We start from the raw sequence: 11,467 nt of genomic DNA, 5'->3' as shown, positions 1-11,467 counted from the left end.
AAATTTAGGTTACAAGGTTTATTTAACAAGTGTTTAGTACCAAAAACAATACATTTGGTCTTAGAAATATTTAGTACTAATTTGTTCAAATTAACCCAGTTGATAATCAAATTTAATTGGTTTTGAAGGTTCATACTTAGATCGGTTATTGAAGGAGATGCACAAAATAAACTTGCATCATCTGCATACAGTACAACTTCTGCATTTCTAACAACATGGGGCAAATCATTCACAAAAATTGAAAATAAGAGTGGACCCAGACAGCTGCCCTGTGGAATACCGCATGATATACATTTACTATCAGAAAAACTACCATTAAAAAAATACTTGCTGAGTTCTGCCATATAGATAACTCCTTATCAGTGAAGCAGACAATTGTGAGAATCCATAATACTTGAGCTTTGACAACAGAATATCATGGTCAATTACATCAAATGCAGCTGTAAAATCTAAAAGTACTGCACCAACAAGTCTTTTATGTAAGCCACTGATCAACCATATGCACTAATGCAGTGTTAGTTGAATGCCCTGGTCTATAGGCATGCTGTGAACTCGTTAGCAATTCATTTCATGTAAAGTACTCTAGCATTTGATTAAAAAGTAACCTTTCAAATATTTTGCTTAATACAGGAAGAATATGAATTGGTCTGCAATTAGAAGGAGTAAACCCTGCCTTTTCATCTTTCAGTAAAGGCACAATTTTAGACTGTTTCCATATCTTCGGAAACACTCCGCTGAGAACTGACCTATTAAAGATGTGACATATTGGTTTGGACAAAATATTTGCAACAATTTTAAAAATTTTGCCATCAAGATGATCATTACCAGGGGTTTTCTCATCAGATAAAGAGAGAAGCAACTTCTTAACGTTGTCCTCATCACAAGTATTAAATGACAGGGAGCAAATTTTCCCTCTCATAATAAATCTAACATTGTCACAAGGAGATTCAGTATCTTGCATTGTCATACAAGATCTTAATTGTTTTTTGCATATAAAAAAAAATCATTCAAATGATTGGCAATATCACAAGGTTTACTTAAAATGTCACCATCATTAGTCTCCATGTACATATTCAAATTATTTGACTTTTTACACATCAATTTCTGTAATACTTTCCACAATTGTTTGCTATCATTCCTAGAATTGGAGATTTTTTGTCCATAATATGCTTTCTTTTTTATGTTATTTAGTTTTGTAGCTTTGTTTCTCAACTTGCGATAATGTGCTCTGTCTACATCACATTTTGATTTGAAGGCCATATCTTTGGCATTGTCCCTTTGCCTCATGAGGGACATTAGCTCTTCATCTAACCATGGAGCACTGTTGATTTTTATAGATTTTTTCCGAAGAGGTGCATGTTTATCAACTATTTTACTAAGAGTGTCCATAAAAATGTTAAGAGAAGCATTTACATCCTCCTCCTGAAGAACTGCAGACCAATTTGAGTTATTGACCTCATCAACAAACAATCTAGGATTAAAGTTTTTATATGATCTACGATACATGATCCTTCCACCAGATTTAGGAATTTTCATCATTATTGAAATTGCTATCAGGTTATGATCACTGCATCCTACCTCCACAGAAACAGCTTGTGAACATAAATCAGGAACATTAGTAAAGATATGATCTATGCATGTTGATTTAGATGTATTATCCATAGCAATTCTTGTGGGTTGTGTCACCACTTGTTTGAGATTGCATACAGTAGCCATTGTAAACAACTTTTTATGCAATGAGCACTTTTTTGAAAACCAATCAATATTAAAATCCCCAAGCAGAAAGATATCCTTATTTTGATCTGAAACCATGTCCATATTTTCACATATTTTTTGTACATACTCTACATTTGAGTTTGGAGGTCTATAACAGCAACCAACCAAAAATGGCTTATTAAATGGAAGTTTAATCTCTAACCATATTATTTCAATATCTCTGCACATTAAATCTGATTTAAATGTAGCAACAATATTCTCCTTTATATAAAACGCAACTCCCCCACCATTTTGATTTCTATCTCTTCTATATAATTTGTATTTATCAACAGTAAGCTGTGAGTTCTCAAAACTGTCGTCTAGATGTGTTTCAGATAAAGCTAACACATGAATATTTTCTGTTGAACAGATTCTTGTGATTTCATGAATCTTGTTTCTAAGACTGCATATGTTTAAATGAGCTAAAAGTAATCCTTTCTTTGACAAGTTTACAAATAAAGATGACATATTTACAAAAGATTAAAAACATCAATAATACACAATTGGAGTTGGATAGTAAACAAAGTCAGTTATTCTCTTTGTCCAATGGCAGGCCAAATGATAAGTTTGTCATACCTTAGACTGGCTCTTTCACCTTTTTCTCTGGCTGCTTTCAGTTTAGGCAGCAATTCCCTTCTCCTTTGCTGCACCACAGTAAAATGTCAAGGTGATAAAAGATGTAGGCTAGTAAAAGATCCACTCTTATTTTAGGAACGGATTTAGATATCAAACTGCTCTTTAGGAAAAGGTTCAAATGTATTTTGTAAAGAATAGAAATTGAAGTTAAATTATCCAGGATGACAGAGTGTGTTAAAGATATACAATATTGTAATTTTATTGTTACAATATTATTGAACCAAAAACCTATACACAGAATTTCTTAGGCTCAGTGCATTTAAAAGGATGAAGCTACTGCAACTTCATCCTCTATAGTTAAAGATGTGGGTTATATTAGACACCAACTTGTCTTTTAAAAATCGTATTTCGTATGTTACAAAAATAGCCTTCTTCCACCTCAGAAACTGCGAAGCTATGGAACATGCCATCTGTTTCTGATGCAGAAAAGTTAGTTTATGCATTCATGACCTCTAGATTACTGTAATGCTTTACCTGCTGGTTGCCAAGCTTCCTCAATAAATAAGCTGCTAAAGTTTTTACTAGGTCAAGAAAATATGATCATATAACACCAATTTTATAATCTCTACACTGGTTATAACCAGTATACCTAAGTTCCGTATCAATTATAAAGTATTGCTACTGATCTATAAGGCCCTAAACGGTTTAGCTTATCCCCGTACAATGCATCACACTCTTTAATGTCACAAGATGCAGGGGTTGGGGCTTCTGGTAGTACCTAAGATATCTTGTGTCCACCACAGGAAAAAGAGCTTTTGGCATTTGGCTATTATCTCAGGATACCCATCCCTAGCGCGTCAGCTCCAGTTTGGATCCAGTTTGCCCTTTTATGAATTATCCTGTGACAACTTCAGCTGACACCAACTCTGAAACAACATGCACCAATGCAAAAGTCTTATCCAAATCAGATGTTAACATATACATTACTAATGAATACACTGTTTAAATTAATACATTGTTGGCTAACTGTGTGATTTGTATACATTTCTGAAATACATAAATTGGACAGTCACCTCTGATAACATGATCACTAAATTGTAATGTAAACACAGGCATTTTCTTTAAAGGTGCTTTGAAACTATGTTGTGAAAATCACTATACAAATAAACATGAACTGAATTGAACTGGAAGTAGACACAGAAAGAACTCTTCACAAGTGAACCTTTATTGGTCAAAATATAACAGGGCAAGACACATATACAGACCGGTCCACAGCACTGAAACTGTCATGCACATGTAAAAGTTCAACTTTTAGGTTGCAGGGATACAGTATTTTTTCATTATTTTACTTTTATATATTTTAATAGAAACAACAAAGTGCACTGGACTCTACAGTTTTTCTCAATCGATTTGGTACATTTCTCATGTCTCAAACTCAGGTAACTGCTCTTAAAACATTTAACACAGTGATCTGTACACCTTGTAATTGTCCTAAACAGTAAATTCTCCTTCATTTTATACAAATTACAAATCAAAAGCATCATTTTCTCAAAACACTGTGCACAAAATTCCCTAATGTTATCACAGCAGTTCATACAGCCATCCGAATCTTTAATATATAAGGAAAAAACATTTGCAGCTTTTTTCATTGGTCTTCACAAAGATCACAAGCATTTTTGTACCATTTTCAAAACACAACAAACAAAACTCTGTGAATTGATGCAATTGAATTCACAGAAATTCAATTCGGCCAACTGAAAAATTTAGATGTGACCAGTAACTTGAAAATTTTCAATTGGAGACCTGAATATTTTTACAGTGTATACAACTAAACTCTTCATTAAAGAACTTTGAAGAACACAATTAAAGAAAATGAAAAATGTATATTTTCATTCATGTATTTGTGTATCTACAGCTGAATTTTTTAATTAAATCAACAGAGAACACACTTGTAGTTTTAATGTTAGTATTTATTTTTGATAAATGCATTAACAGAATAAACTGCAGTGCTTCATTATGCAGTGAATACTGAACTGTTTTGCCAACATAAGAGTGTGTTTACCGTAGTTTGCTGTGTTAATAGTTTTGAGAGCAACTACATTAATTTGGAGAAATGTGTCAAATCGATTGAGGAAAAACTGTAATCCTGTGCAATAGCTCTAAAGCCAAAAAAGCTTCAGTCAAAAACATTTTTGGTAAAGTCACTATAATCATATAATGATTTACCACAGGAGATGATGCATACTTGTCCTGAAAGAAACAACTGCAAACTACTATTAAAACAAAGGCCCAAAAAACACTTATTTTCTTTGCCTTTTTCTTATCCTCTGAATCCCCTGCATTATAGGCTACTGCATCATGATTTCTCCTTTTTATATTTCTCTTCCCTTGTAGTTTACATGGTAGCTAAGGGTTATTTCTGTCATATAACTTAACATTTCACAAATTTAACTGACTCAACACAATCAACACTATAGCTAACTTTGAACTGAGGCAAAAAAGCATGTGTAATTCTAAAGCAAAGATACAAGACTATTCTTTAATGAGGGAATGATCTACGCATCCCATGAAGCTTTGTGAATGATGTAAATAAACATTAAAAATAATACACAATTAGTACTGGCAATGAGTCATTGATGAGAGTGTAAAATACAATATTTCATTGCAACATTTGGCAATTAAATGCATTTTTTTTATTGAACTCGCACAGACTTGTTAAAGTCCATTCCTTAACAGAGAAAATGAATAGGATTTTTGCTTCCAGAACCCCACTATGTTCAATGACAAAGATAATTGAAGTCTCTGTTATTTATCCAGAACATTGCTTTATAACTTCCAGTATCTTGCTCCACCATTCAAGCAATAGCCTACAGTAGAATCTAACATCTGCTTTCAGTAACGCTGCACTGCAACGATTTAGTTCTAACTTTTCCCATTTTTTCCATGTGGTAGAACTCACACCCTGGAATCACGCCATCAGTTCATATTAATTGCGTTCTTCACTGAGTTCTGGAAGGAGCTGATCTCCCACCGCCGGAATGTGCTCCCCTTCAGGTCACTGCGGCCAGTGGTTAAGCGGTAGATCTTTCTGAGGACGGCCCGGCGTAGAAGAATATAAACCCAAGGGTCCAGAATCTGGTTCCATGAGGCCAGGCGCACTCCCATTACCATTAAAGTCCTGTAGGTTTCCAGATCATCGTCCATAGAGCCTCTGTGCGAGCGGATGACTGACATCAGACCAAAGATCTGTCAGAAAAACAGAGGAAGTTAGTAGATGAAGCTATATAAAGTCATGCTATGGCAGCAAAAGAAAAAATGAAGCATTCCAGAGGACAACTGCATGGCTTAGTGGCTGCTCATTCATTTAGGAGACATAATGTGTTTTGTCTTCACAATGCATTTGGGTCCATTTTGACCTTGATAAAATAGTTTTTAGTATGGAACCAAACTGAGAAAATTAATCAAGACTATCAAAATACTTCATTCAATTTTTAAGGATTAAAATAACAGAAACATAACAAATTTGTTTTGGGTTGCACAGCTCAGAGAAATTTAAAAGGGAAGATTTCAAAGTACATAAAGCACTATATAATTGCCTCATTCATTCATTCATTCATTCATTCATTCATTCATTCATTCATTCATTCATTCATTCATTCATTCATTCATTCATTCATTCATTCATTCATGTTTATACTAAAATTCCATGAATTTTGACAGCAGACTTTGGTATCTTCCAAGCACAGTATTTTTTTAACTAATTATATGACAAAAATAGAATACTTTGTCTCTTGATTTGTAACATTAATATAAATATATCCAACAATAATAACTTTATTATTGTTATTAATATTATACCAACAACTGACAGTTTCAGATAAATTGATTAATTTAGAAAATTTATTTTGCAGTTTTTCTCAGTTTCTTTGGTGCATTTATCACGTCACTATTAACATTTGCACAACAGTTAGTTCAACCTCCACAACATTTAGTCATTTGCACATCATAGCAGTTTCGCATTCCTTCCAAAATATTGCAAATGCTTTTGGACATGCATCAATTGCTTTCATACAACCCTCATTTGCTTATGTCATGTCAGTCAAAATTGACTTGTGAATGCTGAATAGTCATTCCATATACAACTAATTGTCCTCATTTCATTGCTTGAGTCATTACATACAAAAATGTTGAACTAGTTGTCAAAATCTGTCAATCTGTCTTTTACATTTTTATATTTTTAAATCTTTTTTTCTGAAAATGTCTCCTAAATTGAAAAAATTCTCTCAGGTGAATCTCAACTTTCACTGATGAGAAGAGGTGTGTGAAGCCTTAGGTATATGTTGTATATGTTCCGTTCCAATATATACTACAAACACCCAAATTGAGTTTATGTTTGTTGTAAATAAGGGTGTATTTTTGTCTTTTGCACAATGCTGTGAACAAATTATAATTGCAAAAAGCATATGCAGTAAAAATGTGAAACATACATATTCAGTCTTGTATTCAGTTACCTCACTGAAAACAGTAATGTGTAACTTTACTGTATTTTTCAAATGGCTGTGCAAATAGTGTATAGTGCTGTCTTGAGCATTTTCAGACTTTTTTGCATTGGAAAACATTTACAGAGAAATCTGAAAACAAAGTCATTTAACTATCTTGTTCATAAAAAATCAGCAAGTGGCACGCTTTTGCAACTAGGTTTTGCAGTGAGAACTGCATTAACTGTTGTGCAAATGTAAATAGTGATGTGAGAATGCACCAAAGCGACTGAGAAAAACTGTAAGAATAAAGAATTTGATTTGATTCCTCAAAAGTATACCATTAGATCTCATATACATTTTTAGCAAATACATTTTTCAAAAAGAAGATATGATACATTGTGGCATGGTTTGTAATATAAATATATTCAATAAAAAAATAAAATCTCTCTCTCTCTCTCTCTCTCTCTCTCTCTCTCTCTCTCTCTATATATATATATATATATATATATATATATATATATATTGTTAACTCAATTTATATTTTATTATTACATTATTATTATTATTATTATTATTATTATTATTCCAACTGATTGTTTTCAACAGATAAATCCATATTACTAATCATCTAATAAGGATGAATAAAATACAGATGATAGATAGATAGATAGATAGATAGATAGATAGATAGATAGATAGATAGATAGATAGATAGATAGATAGATAGATAGATAGATAGATAGATAGATAGATAGATAGATAGATAGATAGATAGATAGATAGATAGATAGATAGATAGATAGATAGATAGATAGATGTAATGTAATGTAATGTAATGGCCATTCTCACCAGCAGAGGGCTCCAGCAGATGCAAGAAGTGACCATAATGCCCACCAGCTGTGTCACCATCTCAATGTCATGTGATTTAGCTGATCTGCGTTGGCATTTCTTCCTGCGGAGACGGGCGATCACCAGCGTCATCACGCTGATGGTGTTGCAAATCAATGCCACTGCCAGCGAGGCCAGTCCCAGTCCAGAAAAGAGCAGCACAAAAGCCACGTCTGTGATGCTGGTTTTCTGTAACACATTAATGAAGCACCAGGTCCATGGGTACTGGTAGGTATATGTGCCAAGGCGAAAGAAGGGTAGTAGTGCTACAGTTAAAGCCAACAACCATATCATCACCAGCACCACCTTGGTGCGTGCGGTGCAAACCACGCGGGCATGAAGGAGAGGCCGCGTCACACCCATGCACCGCTCGGCCGCCATGCCACACCCGAGAAACAGCGGGCACAGGCCGAAGAACACCATGCTGCCGCCCAAGAAATGGCAGGTAGCATCCGGATGGTTACAAAGTCCCCCGGCAGTGTATAGGCGCAGAACCAGGGCACCTGGTATAACATGACCGACCAGGTCCGTTGCCACCAGAGAACTTGCAAACAGCAGGAATGTGGCTTTTGAGCGCTTCCTCAGGCGAGCGTACGCTTTAGCCAGGATGATTAGAGCTATAATGTTGGACACAATGCCCAGTGTCATCGACAGGCCCGCTGCTGTGGGGTTGGTCGTAGAGGTCCGGTTTTCCCTGCAGCGCCCCGGTAGCACCACAGACACCTGCTGGGTCTGATTGCTGAGCACTTCATCCACAATCTGGGCAGAAATGTTGTGTTGGATGGCTAACATCGCCAGGCTATGGGACGAGCACCACTGACCTTAGAGACACGTAGCTAAAGAGAAAAGAAGTATAAAGCTGAGATTATACGATGCAAATAAGCTTGGTAACACTTTATTTTAAGATGATGTAATTACATGTTACTAGATGTAGGCCTATTACTATAGTAAATTAAGTAGCCTATAATTACAAACTAACCACAAACCAAACCCTAACCGTAAGATGTATGTAGTTAATTAATATTACTCAGTACTTCTATGAGTAAGTCAAATACGTCACCGTAAAATAAAGTGTAACTGTTAGGTACAATAAGCAAACAAAGATGTAAAAATAAGGATTTGTAGTGTTTATCTTGGCCACAGATCTCAGCTAGGCTATTTGGAACGATTTAATTAGTTAACTAGCAAGTGATTAGGCCTACATTCCTTCCTGTTTATACTGTTTTGTCATGTTTGCGCACAAACTTTCAGTGAGGGAAATTATGTCCAGAGGTCTGTAAATATAAACTGACACACCTTTCAGAAATTTAGTGAATAGGAACATTGTTTTTCACAATTTCCTCTTTAGGGTAGGCTACATGAGAAGGCAAAAAGTGCAAATTTCAACACTTCTGACCAGCAGGCTAAATAACAGTTTGGAGTTGCAAAATATAGACAAAGATTTTATATATATATATATATATATATATATATATATATATATATATATATATATATATATATATATATATATATATATCTTTGTCTATATTTTTGCAACTCCAAACTGTTATTTAGCCTGCTGGTCAGAAGTGTTGAAATTTGCACCTTTTTCCTTCTCATATATATAAAACACTGTATATAATGTTATACAGTATTTTCTTTCAAAAATATTATTTAATGTCTAAATTAAACTGATGAATTACACCAACTGTAAATTATTTTAACGGGTCAGATCAGGTAGCCGAAATTAAAAGGTTAAACAAAGCCTACACAATACAATATGCATTTGAATTGCAGTGGTTCAAGATCACAGTACCAGTCATTTGATGATGTGAATAAGTTTACATTTTACGAGTTTTTTTTTTTGGTATTATAATATTTTATATATAGTAAAGAGGAAGAAACAAGTCTTGTCAACATGGTTATTTAAATTTAAAATGAGAAAAAAGATACATATTTACCATTCGAGACGCGTTTCAGATTATCCAAAGCTGCATCACCCCATCTGAACATTTTATAACATTTAACACGGAAAATTTAAATAAATAGTCCTTGACACAGTCCTTGCGAATCGAAAGGCGATATCAGGCTCCCATCATCCATTTAGTCTGAGAGTCTTATTACTTATTCCTGAGTGGGGAAACAAACTTATTCCAGTACGAATAAAAGTGCCTTTGTAGTCTTAATAACAATGTACAGCGGTATTAATATGATTTTAGTATCTATCGACTGAGAAAAGTCCAATGTAAATCAATATAAAGAAGATTAAAGCAAGCAGAGAGCTCGGCGGATTGTGGCGCGGGTCGCGCGCGCTTCTGTATTTATAGCGAGCAGTGCGCGAGACTCGCACCGCCGTCGCTGCTGCGCACCTTAAATAATGAAGCGTCGCTGTCTCAAGGTTTTGTGGCGTCATTGATGCATGCAACATTTTTAATCATCATGAGCCCGAGCAATACATGTAAACGCATCAAATATTAATAGTTGATAACCAGATATTCTTTTTAGAAAGGCAGCACATTACTTTTTAGGGATATTTGGCGCATTGCCGTAGCCTATAGTTACGACACCATGACGCTGAAAGTATACTGTCTAGGTAGGCAGTTCACAAGGTTTTGAGACAAATTGTGAATGGACAGGACGCCACGGACCTGTCAGATGAAATTAAGTTGTATATGTGAAATCAATAACAGTAGCATCTCATTTAAACTACTCATTATAATTTAGGTCTCAGTAGTCTACTTCTAGAAGATTTACAATCCTAATTAAGGTGACAAATCAAGTCTGCAAAGAAGATTTTAACAGCATCTTAGTTATTCATGAACTGGATGGAGGTCTGACCTCCTATCAGATAATGACGAAAGTCCAATATTGCTAATTAGATGAGCGGTTCCTTTAAAAAAGAGTCTTAGATCTGACAAGTATTGATAATGAGACCATATTCACAATACATTCTTAAGAACAAACATATTTATTGGGTTGTTTCAAATGTTGAGTCTTCAGCAAAAACACCATGCAAAACACAAAAGCCTGACATTTTTTCTAAAGAAAGAAAGAAAGAAAGAAAATCCCATCTAAAGACTTCTAATTTTCAAGACCTTCACTTAGAAACATATGGAGTTCTTGGAATTATGAAAGTTTTTAATTTATTTTTTAAGTAGATTTACACACATCTGTCCCCACTATCACTCAAGGACACTAGTGGTGAGGGGAGGAGAAGAGTTATAAATAATATTAGATGTAATATTTAAACATTTCTTCCATGACCAACTTCTGGCAGACATAAAGCCGGAATGTGTCAAATTCTACAGCAGCTGGCCATAAGAGGGCAATCTAGTGAATCTAACAACAGACTGACCCTTTTTCCCAGCCAACCTAATTTGGCACCAAACAGAAAAGGACAAGAAATACTGGCCCGTCGCAACTGACAGGGTTGGTCGCTTTTGTGTCATACTTTAAACCTTCAGAGAAAGAAATGTTGAATGCCTTTCTATAAAAATAATCTGCACAATGCAAAATTGCTAAAATGCATAAAATGAATATATGCAGCATGCACCAATTTCCACATATACTACTGTTGTGCTTGCATGAGTGTTGTGTTTGCTGGACATGAACTATAGCCTGTGTTTATGAAAGTTTCAAATGCATGCAAAAAAATGTTCGTCAGATAACCACTTATTTTTCTAAGATCTCAACGCCAGTTCCAAGCCATCTGGTGCACATCAAGCAGTCTTGTGTTTTTTTTTTACCATAGGCAATTGGGGTCTCATGGAAAAGATTGCAGGAAC

At 34.8% G+C, this 11,467-nt stretch overlaps 1 protein-coding gene across 1 annotated transcript; it reads right to left on the bottom strand.

The window, feature by feature from the left end:
- Window positions 1-3,570: 3,570 nt before the first annotated feature.
- ptger1b (prostaglandin E receptor 1b (subtype EP1)) lies at window positions 3,571-10,023 on the bottom strand. Its single transcript, XM_067422081.1, has 3 exons — window positions 9,644-10,023; window positions 7,662-8,536; window positions 3,571-5,577 (listed from the first exon to the last, which is right to left on the bottom strand). The coding sequence occupies exons 2-3, from the start codon at window positions 8,490-8,492 to the stop codon at window positions 5,308-5,310; spliced, it is 1,101 nt and encodes a 366-aa protein (XP_067278182.1). The 5' UTR covers window positions 8,493-8,536; window positions 9,644-10,023; the 3' UTR covers window positions 3,571-5,307.
- Window positions 10,024-11,467: the final 1,444 nt, after the last annotated feature.

Source organism: Pseudorasbora parva, chromosome 2 (assembly GCF_024679245.1).
Source record: "Pseudorasbora parva isolate DD20220531a chromosome 2, ASM2467924v1, whole genome shotgun sequence".
Classification (NCBI taxonomy): domain Eukaryota; kingdom Metazoa; phylum Chordata; class Actinopteri; order Cypriniformes; family Gobionidae; genus Pseudorasbora; species Pseudorasbora parva.
This window is presented reverse-complemented; position numbering and strand designations above follow the sequence as displayed.